Source organism: Gymnoscopelus microlampas (assembly GCF_963454915.1).
Source record: "Gymnoscopelus microlampas genome assembly, chromosome: 8".
Taxonomy (NCBI): domain Eukaryota; kingdom Metazoa; phylum Chordata; class Actinopteri; order Myctophiformes; family Myctophidae; genus Gymnoscopelus; species Gymnoscopelus microlampas.
The window spans coordinates 40,716,128-40,733,242 of NC_139945.1; the positions used below are offsets into that span (position 1 = coordinate 40,716,128).

The window sequence follows — 17,115 nt, forward strand, 5'->3', positions numbered from 1 at the left end:
GTTGATTCCAGGCTCAGATCACAAAGAGATTTTCATGGAGGAGACGGAGAGGCTGGACATCGAGAGGCCAAGGTGACAATGAGGTCATGTCTGTATATTCAAAGACCTGGAGCCCTATTCCAGGTTCAAGTTGCTAAAGCCACTAATATCGGATTTAGGACTGCGTAAGGGGCGTTCCCCCGCAAAAGTTGCTATTCTGGGACACCTCCCTTACCTGCTAAACACCTGCGCTACCCGTTACATTATGCATAGGTGTGGTTTGGGCGTTACAATGATAAAACCAATCACCGTGCTAGATGCCATTACCTTTAACACATCCACTGCCAGGCCCGTAGTCCTACGGGCCGTTAAATCCAACCGTTAACTGCCGTTCCCGTAGTCCTACGGGGCGGGTGTTTTCCCATGTTAAATCGTGCAGGTGCAGATTCCGGATTTTTTTTGCACTTCCGGTCTCGAAGTGGGCGGACCGGAAACGAAATAATACTGTTTCCGGTTTTTCTCCCGCCTCCGTTTCCTGTCTAGCGGTCAACTTTGGACGCCATTATCTCTGGCTTGTTGTTTTTCTCACCGCATCCACCATTTTAGCGTTTTCCTCTCGTTCTCCAGAATGCAGTGTCGGATCGCCGCACGGTTTTCAGCGTTTTGTTCGGTCGGGTCCCGTGTTTGTGTCGAACCAAATGAACGCGGATTTTAAACGGATTTAGCGGGGCCTATGACGGAATCAAAAAAACAAAAAAGGTAAGAAATTGCTTGGCACTACGATGGACGTTCTGAGATTAGCCGATGGCAGTCAATGTGTTAAGAGAAGACTGCGCTAGCCATTATCCCCAATCCAATATACGCTCTCCTATCTCCCTGTCTGCAGTGTTGCCTGGTCTGATTATTATAAGCCACATTGGGCTTGTTCCGAAGTTGCTTGTAAATAATGGTAGAACGGTTGTGAGCTTGTAGATCGTCTATTTTCAAATAGCCAACATATATAAATATGCACATTGTTTAATGGACGACATATATAGGTTTGAAGTGCTCATGTGGCTATTATAGTCACTTCTTTTGGCCTTGTTTTCATAGACCTGGTTGCATATTTCTCTCACAAATTCTGGCAAAACAGGCCCTGTGTGCAACAGGATTTATCATGGAAACATACACCCGATGTTTGGTTTTTAAGCTCTGGACTTTGATTGCCTTTCAATAAAACCACATTTGATAGATATATATCACCTACACGTTACTGATTAGAGAGAATTTTATATTTTTGTAATCAGTTCATTATTTCCTGCATAATCTATGAATAAAACTGACGTGTGTAAATTGGAGCATTGCATTGCACGATGCACAAATTGTCTTCTTTTTATATCGCGCTGTGCGTCCTGGCCGTCTCCACGAATCCATTGCAGTCTGTGCGCTCTTGCGGGTGGTTTTAGAATCCGCTGTGCGCTTTCCCAAAGCCGCACCGGACCCGTGTGTGTGGGCAGAATATCAATTTTGGGGATATAGCAACAACACGCCCACGGGCACACCTCCACCCGCAAATAACGGTGTCGGCATAATGGAAAACGGGTATAGCAGGTACAGAATAGCGTTTAGGGACAGCGCCAGCTCCCTTATCCGTATTTAACGGGTAATGGGTAGAAAACCGCGGGTAAAGCATAATGGGTAACGGGTAACGGGTTGGGATTTAGCCTGCCACAGAATAGGGCCCCTACCTGGTCCCTAAGGCTGTGTGTCTACTGTCCACCAAACCGTTTCTTCCCAGCAGGCGCTTGCCGAAAAACGCTTTCAAACAGCAGAGAAAAAAAATTAATAATAATTCAGCTCTAGGCAAGCAGATAAAAACAGCAACAAGTGAACGTGTGAGCGCAAAAACCCGCCTGGAGTTTCCAAAAATGCGGCACTCCTGTTAACAACAATTAAAAACATACGCTGTGCTGAGGGAAAAAAAGGTCTTGGTGGACACTGGACAAGACCCCTAAGTCAAGTTTAAAATACTACTGTTGATTTATAAAGCACTGAATTGTTTATAATAAAAAATACATTTCTGATCTTGTGCAATATCATGAACCATCCAGACCTCTCAGGTCATCTGGGAAAAAGTCTGCTTGCTTCTGTCCCTATAGAATCAAAACTAAACAGTTCAGTTTTTATATTCCACATATCTGGAACAAACTCATACAAAACTGCAAGTCTGCTGCAACTCTGCTTAAATCATAGCTAAAAAACCTTTCTGTTTGCCGCTGCCTTATACTGAGGTATGTGAATAATTTCTTGTGCACTGTAATTGTTCAAATGAAGATTCAAATGTCCTTTGATGTGCTCCTTAATGTTTTGTGCAAAGCACACTGAAATGCCTTGTTTTGAGCTGTGAAAATCAAAGGGGTCTTGAAAACCCACCTGCTGAACTGGCCTCCAGCCTCCTGGACAGAGGTTTCCTCAACATCTTCGTCCTTCTCCGATGTATGGCATGCCAACCTGGACTTGGAGTGCCTCTGCAGAGGGGAGAGCACACACAACACACGCACGCATGCACGCACCCACACACAACCACACACACACACACACACACACACACACACACACACACACACACACACACACACACACACACACACACACACACACACACACACACACACACACACACACACACAGAAAGCGGTCAGAAATTGTCAAATCGCACTAACATTTTAAACTTTTTTTTACTGTATTAATATTATCACTGGTACACACTCGAGAGTGTGCAAATGTAACCAAATGGACCCATATACTCAATATACGTGTTTATATAGCAAACTACTGCATATCTTGTAATTTTGATCAAAAAAAGACAATACATACCTACCTATATTGTAATATTATGAATTAATTCATAAATTATGAATTATTCATTCATTTATACTATTTCAAAACTACGATGTGAATGAATCCTACACTAACATTAATAGAGACAAGGGCACACAAATCCTGCCCACACAAGCTCTACATTACATACACATGAATGATTCTTCCCACATACCAACATGGACCACCGCCTTATAAGAACAGCGTCTACCCTTCATTGAGAACATCATTGCTTGTGTGAGTGTGTGCGTGCGCCAAGCGTGCGTGCATGTGTGTTTATGGGAGAGAGTGTGGGCTTGGCAATATGCATGTACTGGTGGAACGTGTGTGTTTATTTGACAGGAGTAGCATCTCCATTTAAGCTTAAATGGAGTTGAGGGGAGGATGAGAGGTCACAGTAATTACAGGGCCTGGGCTGCTTGCCAAAAGGTTTTGAGCACTCTCCGTTCTGCGCACATACATGCACATTGCACACACACACACACACGCACGCACGCACGCACGCACGCATGCACTCACACACACAATGTTACAAAAAAAAGAAGAGGGAATTGTGAAAGAAAGTGGGGGTAGAAAGAATGGAAAAGAGGAGGGAATGTGATGTGAAAGAAAGGTCATTATGTGATAAAAGAGGGTTAAGGAATAATAATCTGGTTTGGGCATGAGGGAATGTAAGGAGAACAGTATGTTGATAACTAACCCTGTCTCAATGAGCGGATAAAAAAATCTGTGAATTGAACAGTGATCACACCCTAATGGAAGCACACAAAATACTGTTGCTCTCTTCTTGTGATTGTTTTTATTGACTTTTTATTCATTTCTTTCTAAGTTTATGAGAATGAATACTGAACTTTATGTAGCTACTCTGGATCTACTCTGTATCCACCCTGACAATGGATTGTTATACTGGTAATTTATAACACAACTACGGTTAATTCGATTTAAAAACATATTCTAAATAATCTGTTTAGTCAGTCACAAACTGTTCAAATCTGACTATCAGCAAAATCGACACCTGCCCACTTCCTAAATCAGAGAACTAGAGAACATGTGATAAAAGTGCAGACAGCCACGGCATCAGTGTTTATGTTCATAATAAATTAATGTGTATATGGAATGGTTTTGCTGAGCAGAACTTCATATGGAAAGTTCACAACATAATTTCCACACAGCCATATATGTCTGATGCATACACATTGAAAGGATTATCCGCACTCCCTTCAGTAGTTTCTTATGTTCTCTTTTAATAGGTTCACAGCAGCAGCAGTCTATCTAGATAAACGGATGCGTTTCGGCACATAGGCCTTCCTCAGTGTTTCAATCAGTTTGAAATGCTGAGGAAGGCCGACGTGCCAAAATAACCTCAAGAATCTGCACCCAGTTAAACTATAAGAGACTATTCCTCATGAGTAGAGCACGCCTTCTCCTGACGGAATTGATCTGGTAGGAAAGTTGGCTCGATACATACACATGTAATGTATATTGCTGAGGAATATTCATTAGATACTTTGTCCAATCAGGGATATAAAAACATTATGGACTGGATTATGTGTCGGAGAGGTCATCTTTTTCCACTTTGTTTTATTATTGTGTTTTAAATCATGTGCAAATAAACAAATAAACTCATAATAAACATCAGTTGTATATGATGTAATTAGGTTACAATCACAGCCCTATTGACTTGAGTTAAATATTTCAAAAAAATAGTGTTCATACAAAGTTTGCAGTTTGGGATGTTAGGTCCAGACAGACAGACACACAGACAGACAGACAGACAGACAGACAGACAGACAGACAGACAGACAGACAGACAGACAGACAGACAGACACACGCATACACACATGCATACAGACACACACACACACACACACACACACACCCTGTCATAGGCGGCTAGCCTCTTGCAGACCCGTGCCTTAAAAGGATCCCTGGTTAATAAGCCAAATATGCCTCAATACGTTGTAATTGCCCTCTATAACTAAAATATATATTTTTAAACTCCTTAAATATTTAATTTCTTTTAGAAACAGTTAATCTTTCACTCAACAGGGGCAATGCCCGTCGCAAGTTGATGATGTAATTCGCCCATGTGTGGTCTAGCCCTATAGAATTTATGGAATGCATGTGAAAATAAAAAACAATGTAATACTTCCTATGGTTAATATGAGCATCAAATAAATATTTTAAATATGTATTTTTTTGGAACATGCATTCCATAAATTCCATAGGGCTAGACCACGCAACTCAACAACTTGCGACGGGCATTGCCCCTATTGAGTGAAAGAAGAAGAAAGACTGCTTCTAAAATAAGTCAAATATTTAAGGCGTTTTTAATTTGACATTTTAGTTATGGAAGACAATTATAATGTATTAAGGCATATTTGGCTTATTAGCAAGGGATCCTTTTAAGAAATTTGCACCCACAGAGTTAGAAATAAGCTACTGTACAAGTTACAAATGGAGAGAAACAACCCTTGGTCACATGTTCACAGTACTCCTCACCTTCTGTTTAAGCGTTGTGAGGAAGGATCTGCTCTGGGATTTCTTCAGAACCGCTTTAGAATTCTGGACAAAACGAAAACAAGGTTAGAAACTGTATGTACGTGCATGTATGGTGGATCCGTGTGGGTGCACGTGTGTGGATCTATTAAAGTACATCACTACTCTGTGAATCACTTAAATCCTGAATCTCAGCTTTGCTGGAGGGGCTGCAACAGACTTCAAATAAGTGAGAGAGCAAGAGATGGAAATAGAGGGAGAAATGAGGAAACAAGCTGATATATTTCGATAGAGATATTTCCAGCAGAAAAATGGACAGAGACAGGGAGAACGAGAGAGGCAAAAAGAAGAGGAGCGTGTGAGAGTTTGATAGACAGAATGGGGTGAGAGGATCACCAGTAAATTAGAAGGAGAATACAACAGGGACACTCAATGAACAACACTACTGCATTAAAATGGATGTCAGGAAACTCAAGCTTCTAAGAATAGCACAAAAGGCAGGCAGGGAAATTAAATATTAAGTAATACTGCAGATGTTCAGTTTCTCATTGCCTTTTGGTCTGTTTTTCAGTGTTTTGAAATGCCACCCATGATTGAGCTTGTGAGCCCTACAGGTCCCTGTGGATAATGTGTGCATTTAAGCTGTATGGTGTGATATTTTTGACAGTCACAAGGCTTTAAAATAATATGCGCTGTATGAAGGTTTCATGTAGACATAACTTTACCAACCACTATGTGCACATACGCACCGGCCGTCCATGTTGTGCTTGCGTCTGTGTGTGTGTGCGCGTGCGTGTGCATGTGCGTGTGTGTGTGTGTGTGTGTGTAATCTCCTTTATTCAGATGTTCTATTCTGTCAGACTGTCAGAGAGAGAGATAATGTGCTGCTTATTAAAACAAACAGAAAAGATAATGTCCTCTGGAAAGTTTCACTGTCCATAGTATAATACCTAGTGAAAAGGTCCACTGCACACTGAAATGACTTGAATCATTTTGCATTATTTTATTCTTATGAACATAACATAGGTGAAAGAGCCAACTGCTCTCAGATCTGCAGTGGAACCGAGGAAACACAGCAAAATGTGCAGTTCACCCTTATATTTGTAAAAAAAAAAACTTTCACTAATCATCAAAACCATCTATGGATGGACACAAAATGGGGCATTACGTAAGTCTGTCTGTGTGTCTTCTGTTTGTAGTGGCCTCAAGGTGCTTCTTGAGGGCGTACTGTACCTGCCGCAGGTTCTTCTGAAGGCCCTGATGGGTGGCCCGCAGCAGGGCTCGGAGTGTGAAGCTGTCAGTGTCTTCCTTGTCCCCGATCTGAGACTCCTTCAGCAGGGAGTCCAATTTCTTTCTGATGTGAGTCTCTACCTGGTGATGGCCATTCTGTGTTGGGAAAAAGAGAAGAGAAGAGAAGAGAAGAGAAGAGAAGAGAAGAGAAGAGAAGAGAAGAGAAGAGAAGAGAAGAGAAGAGAAGAGAAGAGAAGAGAAGAGAAGAGAAGAGAAGAGAGACAGAGACAGTGATGCATGCATTGTTATTATTAGGAGGTGTCAGACAGTGATATAATCCGCAAAAAACAGGGTTGAGTAAAAAATGAGTAAGAGTGAAAAGAGAGAGGGTGATGTTAGATCTCCCTTTTGCCTATCTGTCTATCCATCTATCCATCTATCTATCCATCTATCTATCCATCTATCCATCTATCCATCTATATATCTATAAACAATGTGTCTATTGTTTTTAAATGTGAAGCACCATGAGTTGTGGACTGTATTTTGCTCCCCTGTATGCCCGGTGCGTATTGTGGAAGTGACAATAAAACTGATTCGGATTCTGATCTATCTATCACATATAATTCAGACTTTCGATGACAAATTGAGCACGTTCCTACAACAATATTTAAGCATAAAATGTATTTGCTTGACTGCTGTAAAAAACTGCTCTCTGTCCTGAAGCCTGCTTATCGCTTACTGCTTTAATTAGTGCAATATATGAGCCTCTCTTCAGTGGTAATGGTACAAACTACTCAGCATGCTCTTAAAATGGCATCTGGCAACCAAGAAAATATGATATCTGTAGCTTTTTGTTAACAGCAAGCATAAAGGTTGTGGAAGATTAAGCCCATATTCCAGTATTCCATTATACCACTGCAATTCTGGGTTTCATGGCTTCAAGAAATTGGGGAATAAATAAGCAGGCTTTTAAAAAGCTACAAAACGATGCTGAAGTTTAGCAGTGATCTACTGTATGTCTGCCATTATATAATAAAAGATGCAATAAACAAGCCATGACATTATGCTCTGTCTTTTGAACTACGTAACTATTTGAATGCTGTCATCTCTTTATTCACTGTGACAAAATGTTTGACTGCACCATTAAGCATTGATTAGCACCAAACATTACTACACTGATGATGTAGCAAACATGTGTGTAGCAACATTACAACCTAATTAGCCATTAGACCGTGAAGCATCCGTGTCATTTTGATTTTAGATTTCTTTGGCCACTCAAAAATAGCAGATCTACAAGCTCATCAGCTTGTGAGCTTGTATATCTGCTATTTTTTTTTTTATCGTGAAATTTGTATGCAAATTTAATGCGAAATTCAACTACAGACCAGTGATTCTCAACCTTTTATGGGTCATTCAGGGCCCACTTCAAAATCTCGAAAAGTGTCCGTGGCCCACCCATCTGACCACTAAACGCGGCAGTTAAGTGGTCAGATGGGTGCATTTTCAGAGCATGTTTATTTTTGTTCTGGATTGGATAAATGGAACTACCATTAAGTTCCTATTTATCTGTATCACAAGGAAAACTCATTTTTCAAAAATAAAATGTTTAATATTATTGTTATATTATCTTAGTGTTTTGCCAATTAGTTGGGGCCCACTTGCAATATCCTCACGGCCCACCAGTGGGCCCCGGCCAACAGGTAGAGAACCAGTGAACTAGGCTAGAATTACATCTTCCATGAGCTGTAATGAGCTGTATGGCAGATCTGTATTTGGACCAAACGCACACAGAAAAATAAGGTGTGTGCGTGTGCGTGTGCGTGTGCGTGTGCGTGTCCACTCCTTACATTACTGTGCTTCAGTTTAAAGTCATCCTCAATTTCATCAGCGCTGTCATCGTCTGACACTTCCCCTTCCTCTGCATCTGCAGACAGATAGGGAGGAAGACGTTTCCCCTGGAGAGAGAGAGAGAGAGAGAGAGAGAGAGAGAGAGAGAGAGAGACAGTGTGTGGGGGGGGGGGTATAACAGAGAGATATGTGTGACAAATGAAAGAGACAATTGTATTGTCTAAATTTAATTAAGCTCACACTTTTTTTCAGTAAGGGGTTGAAATAACTACATTTTCGTCATTCAGACGGAATGCCCGACCGAAACTGATCTTTTCCGACGTCGGAAGGAGCATGTATTTCTATTCTATCTCACATGCATGATTTGAAATGATGTGATTCCATGAGCAGCACGGGTCCCCTGCATAAATTCCAACCACGTAAATACGTCTGCAGACAGGCTCCAGACGTGCTTATTCAGGAAACTTGGCTCAGTTCAGAAACCATTTGATTTGGCGTTAGGAACCAGTGACGACCACATGTCCATGATGATGTCAACCCCGAGCAGGATTCGAACCCACAACCTACCGCACAATAGGCGTGTGCTCTCACATGGTCTTATTAAGACCATGTGGGTATTTGTGTAACTTTATCTAGACGATCTTGAACCACGTCAACCAACATTTATCTAGTGAAGGGAATCTTTTTCTCCTAATTATTCAAAAAGTATTCCAATTAACAAGCATCGGCAGTCACAGCAGTCCATGAGCCACTCTTACCTTTATGGCTGTTCCTGATGCTCACGATTTCTGTGGATTATATGGTGTTATATCTGATGATGTTATATCTGTGTATTTTAAGTTATGCCCTTGAAGGGTTCAATGTTATGTCCATGTAAGAACTCATTATCGTAGGCTCTACTTCAGGGAGGTTTAAGATCTCAGATTCTGTGTCATGCTTGCGTAAACTGTAGATAAATCTGTAGTATCACACATTTCAAACAATATCATTGCAATAAATGGTTTATGTTGACGATAGTGTCATTCTGAAATGATGAACATAAATGAAGGCTACTACAGTAGGTGACAAATGAATTATATCCCCTCACTGAACCTGCAACCCATACAAATCCTGGCAACAGTGTAGGAGAGCGCAGGAGCGCAGTGTCAGAACGTATATGTTTTGTGGTGGTGCTGATTCCAACTATAGCACAACTATATTTACCACTGCAATATCATCTGTTTTACCAATATTTATCACACCATCATTTTCCCACATCGAGCAAAAAAGCTTTATATCAATCCATCTACCTATCTTTCTGTCTGTGACAGTCTGTTTAGAAATAAATAACTAAAGCTGTCTGTAGCATGTCTCTGCTCTGTATGCTAGTCACAACACATTTCATACTGCATGATTTGCAGTCACCGACAGTTCTAGATAAACCTGCCAGATATCTCAAGATGCTTGTGGATGCTTCCTTGAGCGCTGGAATCACACACAACTCGCTTCTTTGAACCGTTCACACAGCGAGCAAAACCTCGGAGAGTTCTCCCGATCTGTGACTTTGTTCGGCAACCTCAAAAAATATTGCACAGTGGATAATTAGGGATAACATTGTGTAGTTACATACAGTCTCACATACACTAGTGAACTCAATGAACTATCCTTTAGAATTAATTGTGTGGCTTTTCCCTGGTTTACAGGCATGAGTTAAAGCCATTTAAGTCACACACACACACACACACACACACACACACACACACACACACACACACACACACACACACACACACACACACACACACACACACGCACGCACACACATTAAACACTCCAGTCTTATAGATTCCCAGAGGGACTCTCTAAGCAGCTCATTCAGCCAAGTGGAAGGCCATTATCAAAGCCACTGGGAAGGTGTGTGAGTGGGAGTGAGGATTCTCTGATCCTCTCACTCCAGGACCCCTGAGCTTCAGTCCAGATGAAGACGACCCACATCACAGCTGTAGCTCCCCTCCCACTACTACCCACTGAATGCACTCTGCGTCTACCTCTCCCCATCGATAACCAAACCAATCCCACAAACCCAGGCCCTCACCCCAGCCCAAAGGCTCATTGTCTCAACAAGCAGGGATAAAAGCTCCATGCTTGGAAGGAGAGGAGGCGAAAAGGAGCTAGAGGATAAGAGCAGCAGTTTGAGGAGCCTAAAGGTTTTTCTTAAATGGGAAATCAATGATGCTCTTTCACCTTGAGGGACTTGATTGAGGAGGGGGCGATGTGAATGCACTCCTCTGAGTAACAATGCTGCCTTCCGTCACAACACAGACATGGGAGATGGGGAGATTTTATCTGGCCTCCATCATATAAAGGAATCCAATAAGTCTGCATGTTGTGCTGCCTGTGCACTTACTTGTGTGTGATTGTGTGTATGTGTGTGTGTGTGTGTGTGTGTGTGTGTGTGTGTGTGTGTGTGTGTGTGTGTGTGTGTATATGTGCGTGCGTGCGTGTCTTTTTGTGTTCTTTTAACTGGACCTGTTGAGGTCAAGTTAAACCCTCTCAGCGTTAAAGGACCACTGAGAATTTTGTTTGCAGTGTATGCAATGCCCCCCCCCCCCATCTACTACCTTGAAAATAGCAGATCTACAAGCTCACAACGTGTCCCTTTGCGACGCGTTGTGAGCATGTAGATCGGCATACTTCAGCCTAAGTATGCATAAGGCTGAAGTGGTTAATGTATGTTTTGTAATAATAATCAAAACCTACAAAGTAACTAGTAACTAAAGTTGTCAAATAATTGTAGTGGAGTAAAAAGTATAATATTTTACTACTGAGATGTACAGTAGTGGAGTAGAAGTAAAAGTATTGAAAATTGGAAACACTCCAGTAAAGTAAAAAAAATCCTCAAAATTGTATTTAAGTACAGTACTTGAGTAAATGTACTTTACACCACTGCTCTTTCGCTCTCTCTCGCTCTCTCGCTCTCGCTCTCTCTCTCTCTCTCTCTCTCTCTCTCATTCCTTGAATAGACTTCTGACTGTGCTGGTGGATAATGATGTGTGCTGAGTCTCCCCATGCAAACCCTGCTTATCTGGCTTGTGTGTATGTGTGTGTATTATATCTCAGTGTATGAATAACTCTGTGTGTGTCCTGCACAAAAGTGTCCCCAATCCCAGCAGTGTCTGCCTGTCATTGTATGAAACATTTTTAACACCACCTCCATGACTTATACAATGGCATAGTGTGATTCTGCCTGTGCAATTCTCTCTTCCTTCTCTCCATTCGTTAATTGCCTAAAATGACATCCCTCCATATGCAGCGTTTCGCTCTTTTTTCCTAACTAGTGTTCTCATCACAGACAAAAAGATTTAAAGACTGTCATTTCAAACAATTTGGAACGTACGGAGAAATGAAGAAATATGCAATCCAGAGTATTCAAACATGTATTTTTTTACGTTCAGATGACTCATTGTCTGACCATATGTGCCTATTAATGCAATGTTTCAGTCACACCGAAAGAACCATACAACTAATTTATTAGTATGAACTCAAAACAAGAATACACCCAAACATTCCCTTGAATGCATCCACATAGATGGGTGACAAATTAAAGAGAAAACCTGAATAAAATGAGTGAAGAAAGATAAGGAATGCAGATGCTTCCCTACAGGTGTGTACTGCATGATACAGTTACGCAGTTAACATTCTATCATGTTCTGTGGCATGTATAAAAAAGCTGACCTCGATTTTGGATCCAGATGGACAGAAACAAAATATCTAAGTGACTATGCAAGATGGTTCATTACTGGGGCACAGATGGCAGGAGCTTCAGTCACCAAAACTGGTCAACTGGCTAGTTTCATTAGGAACAGTGACTTTTTCAGTTTTGCCCTGGCTAGAAGCCTAAGCTGAAAGAAACTAGCATTGACCACAGAGCTAATATGCTTGTCAAATTTAAGGTTATTGTCAAAGGTGACACCAAGGCTCTTAAAGGTATTGTAGGCAACATTAAGCCTAAATTTAAAAAATATATTTATATAGGCCTATATATATTTTGCATTTTTTCCCCTCTATCAGCCACTATATAATGATGCTGGGGTGTTTTCCTGCATTGAAACACAGTCCTTTTTCTGAAATCCGTATTTTCCCTATTGTTTATGTTGTCCGGGACGTAAATTAAGGCCCGCATGTGCGCATCCGTGCGCGTCCGTGTCCGTGTGACTCTATGGAAGTCTATGGAAGTCCTCCATGCATCACCCCCTGGTGGCCGGGGAAACGAACTGCACATACATAACATAAACAGTAGGGACAATACGGAAGCCGGGACCAGGGGGTCACATACTGTACTCAATCAATGCTTTTCTCCATGAGCCACTCTTACCTTTATGAGTATCTTGCCCTGCAGGCTGTGAGGGCTGGGTAATGTTTTGGAGTCGCTGTCTAGTATGTCATTCAGGTCCAGCTTATCTCCCAGGATCTCTCTGAGATAGTGAGCTATCTTCTTCTGCTGCAGAACACTACAGTGGTTCTCTATAGAGAGGATTACTGGATACCTGAAGAAAACACAATTATGCCAAAGTTAGTTTGGGGGGGGGGGGGGGTTAAGTCTCCGCCAGAGTAAATAAAGCCCAGACTGCCAGCGATTTTTAGTTTTCCTTCCTAAAATGCAGAGTAAAACCAAGGAGGTAAGATACAGGCGTTTTTGCAAATCGAATAACAAGGAAGTGAATGGTGGAAGAGATCTTGCGATCACGTGATCTCCTGGTTCTGTGTGTCACTGAGGATGGAATGGTCACTCATGTGTTAGCAAAGAGCACCATCTAGTGGAAAAACAAAAAAAACACAGCAGACGTCTTTGGCAGGGAATGAGTTGACAGTGATAGTGCAGAGAGGGAGAGAGAGAGACATAGTCGGGGAATGACATTCCGCAAATTGCCCGTCCGTCCGGATATCAAACCGGGTACTCGCCGATCAGGCGACCACTTTGTTTTGCCCACATACAGTTGTAGGCATTTTACACAAATGTGGCCATTTAAAAAAAAAATTTAAAAGCACATAAACCATGTAAAAAGGTTATAGAATCCCATTTTGCATGCCAAACAAATGGACTGAAATGTGATTGATATCTTGACAGGGGTATAAATTCGGTTTCATCACCACGCAGGCTGGAAAACTGTTTCAGAGCGTATTTCCTTTATTCAAATCTGCGATTAGGCAGAAAATCATAAAACATTGTCATGCCTCCTCTCACACTGGTGAGTGTTAAGCCAGATGTATACTTAGGGCGGATTCAGACTGGGTCCGATTGATTCAAACCGCTCCCGAGTACAATTGGCCTCTCCCAGCTGGACAGTATTCACATTGGCCAAGATTCTTCCGCACTCGAGACCATTTCATTTAACAGTAATGGTAAATATGTGCCTTATGGGGGCGCTGTGGACTACGGGGCTTTGGGAGATACAGAATGTCATTCACAGAAGAAAAGTCACGTGTCAGAGTCTAGAGTGAATAATAAAGTTTGACTGTGTTCCTGACGTTGTCTTGAGTTATAATAACAACAGATCAACAATACACAACCAAAGCAGTGTGTGCACTGGTCTTTGAAACCTCGAAATGTAACGTCGTCTCTGTTAATATGATATTGGCGTCACGGGCGCATCCTTGGTATTTTAGCAGTGACGTCACGGACTAATCCTTAGTATATTTATCCTTATATACACATTCGCTACACATGTGTTTTTGTCTCCGTTTTTGTCTCCGTCCGTCCGTCCGTGTGTGTGTGTGTCCGTCCGTCTGTGAACACCTGTGATTGGCTAGCGAGACACATGATGAAATTAACTTCAAACTTCGCAGACGCGCTGTGATTGGCTAGCGAGACGCATGATGAAATTAAAAAATCACACCCAGGGTGAAGTGAGCGGTGCTATTTAAAAACAACAGTGGTCATCACAGTGATGGAAGCTCACTTAAAAAGAAAAGTATTTTTTTTTAAGTGAGTGGTGCTATTTATGAGTTATTAATTTCGTCATGCGTCTCGCTAGCCAATCACAGTACTGAGCAAAGGGTCTGAATACCAATCAGCCAATCACAGTACAGCGAAAGACACATTTTCACACATTTTTGCTACGGATGGGTCCCAAACCCACTTCCTGACCTGGCGGAGACCTGTGCTCCGAGGAGCACATTTTCTAGTTTGTTTATGTTTTTTCACGGCTCGCGCTACTCAAACACTAGCGGGATTATTATTTCTTGTCAACATTCCAGTAGAACTATGAGAAGGTATAACCCAGCTAAAATAACGTGTCATTATAAAAAATATATAAATGATATATGATTAGCAGTCCACTTCCTCCTGTTGGTACGGATGGATTCACATTGCATCGTTCCGTTCCCGACTACGCATGATCCGGATCCGAGACTACCTCCGGAGGCGGTCTCGGGTACGGTACGGTGATCCGTTTCGGGGAACGATACGCAACGTTCACACTACCACAACATCAGCCAAGTGGTCCAGGGTGCGCACCCGGGACCATAGTGTGAATCCGCCCTTAGTTGCTTGCTTGTGTCGTGCACCAAAAACAGCAGATATACAAGCTCACAAAGCGGCGTGCAGCGAAGATCACTATTTGATCTGCTATTTTCTAGCTTGTAGATGTACTATTTTTGTTGCGTGACAGACACTAACACGCAATAAAGTATATCAAGCCCTTTAGTCTCCTAATCCTAACATACATGTACTCTGTAGGTCAGTGTTCCCGCTCACCAGAATAAAGGCGCGCGCACACACACACACACACACACACACACACACACACACACACACGATAAGATACTACAATAAACAAACATAATCCCTCTGGTACACAACAGGGATAACATATTCAGACATCCAGAGTCAAGCACGCACAGTCGCTCATTTTCAGATCAACACAACAGAAGCTCTCAGGTTGTCCTCCTGTATGGAATACTGTAACTAAAAATGAGCTGTGTAATTTGTCTGTCATGTGTGACGGTACCAACAATTAAATACAGACTGGCAGCCATTCATAATTATTACAGGTGGCAGTGCTGATAGAATGAATATCAGCTGAATGGCAGGTTGGAAATGGAGACAGGAAAGTGTTAAATGAACACAGATTTTACGGTTTACTTGCTTTAACCACTACACAAATAGTGTCAGGACAATGGCATTATTTTGTGTGCCCTGTTCACAGGCATTTTGGGTACCGTATCTTTTATGCATCTGTAAAAAAGAGAAATTGACATTTATTGCATGAATGCTGCTAGTGTGGCGGCAGGCAGTTGCACCATTCTCCACTTTGTTTTGGTACTGTTAAAGCCAACCGAGACACTGGATCCTCAGGGAGGCATACTAACTGCTACAAAGCAGATGGCCCAGTAATGGGTGCTAATTACAGGCAAGAATTAATGTGTCTCTTGAACAGACCCCAACTTGGCTGTCTAAATGTTGCAACACATAAAAATTATGAATCATAAACGGTATTGTCTATGTGAACTGGTCTAGAAATAAAATATTGCTGGTTTTTCCAGCAATATTTGCTGGAAAATGTGTGTTGGGGGAGGGGGGTTGTATGAGAGGTGGTTGCAATTTCAAGTAATTAAAGCAATACAAATGCACAGCATTATTAACAAACTACTTACTGGTTATTAATGAAGGCATATTTGTTGATGGTCTCTACAACAGCCTTGAAAGTGATCTTTGACGTTAAAGTGTATCCATGCTGGACCATGGGTTCTCCTTCAGGTCCATCCCAACAGTCCACTACAGACAGATCAAAAGAAAAGAAGGTATTAATATGGAAAGGATTGTGTCTCGTTCTCCATTAGCTTCACTCCCAATGTAACAGGTGCCGATATTAAATTAAATGGACTATTGCCATTGTTGCGATACCTCTGTGATATTGCTGTATTTTGTTGGTATCACCATTTAATAATATTTAATTGCATTTGTTTTAAATGTCTAATCATTAAAAAGTAATAATAATATTACCTCCTCTCTCCCAATCATTTTGGCTCATTGGATATAACTGAAAGGAAACATGTATGTAAATACCTTCCACACAGCGGCAGCCAGACTGAAGTACCCAGGCATACATGTCAGTCTTGGAGTGTGAGAGGAGCTGGTCTCCAGTCAGGTAAGTGTTGTGAGACGAGGCGATGAAGTAGTTACACAGAGGTTGCTCCATGTCTTGGTTCACTTCATGGTGCAAAGGGTTAAACACATCGCATGTGGGGCTGCGCATAAAACTGGTAAAACCTGATGGAACACAATATATATTTAAAATAACAATGTAAAAAGAGAGAAAGAGTAGGTTTTCCAATCATACTGTAACATATACACAGCTAAATGCTGGCCCAGAAAACAGACACATGCAGGAATTAAACAGTTTTGCAGTTTCAACTACAGTAGGTGTGAAATGTGTCATCTCATGTCATCGGGAGTACGGTCTGTACAACTGATTATGAAACATTTGACGTAATCATTTCGTGATGTCATTTTACTGAGAAATACAAAGAAGACATTGGTTTGTTTTTGCCACACTATATCTTCTTATCTGTCAATCTGTCTGTCTGTCTGTCCCCCGCATATCTCGCAAGCCATCTGACCGATCAACTTCAAACTTGGCGTGTGTATTGCTAACGACCCACGGGACAAGCAGGAAGATGTTGGATCAGCGGCTGTCCAGAAAAATAAATAAATCCAC

General features: G+C 41.7%; 1 protein-coding gene across 1 annotated transcript in view; it reads right to left on the reverse strand.

Annotated features, from left to right (window-relative positions):
• Nucleotides 1–17,115, reverse strand: part of plch1 (phospholipase C, eta 1) — a gene marked incomplete at both ends in the record, with an annotated part of 66,758 nt that overhangs the window by 14,759 nt on the left and 34,884 nt on the right. Inside the window, 7 exons of the mRNA XM_084064673.1 lie at nucleotides 2,392–2,486; nucleotides 5,342–5,404; nucleotides 6,572–6,724; nucleotides 8,416–8,523; nucleotides 12,771–12,942; nucleotides 16,052–16,172; nucleotides 16,464–16,667. Of these exons, the coding sequence (XP_083920799.1) occupies nucleotides 2,392–2,486; nucleotides 5,342–5,404; nucleotides 6,572–6,724; nucleotides 8,416–8,523; nucleotides 12,771–12,942; nucleotides 16,052–16,172; nucleotides 16,464–16,667 (916 nt within the window). The remainder of the gene's footprint in view (nucleotides 1–2,391; nucleotides 2,487–5,341; nucleotides 5,405–6,571; nucleotides 6,725–8,415; nucleotides 8,524–12,770; nucleotides 12,943–16,051; nucleotides 16,173–16,463; nucleotides 16,668–17,115) is intronic.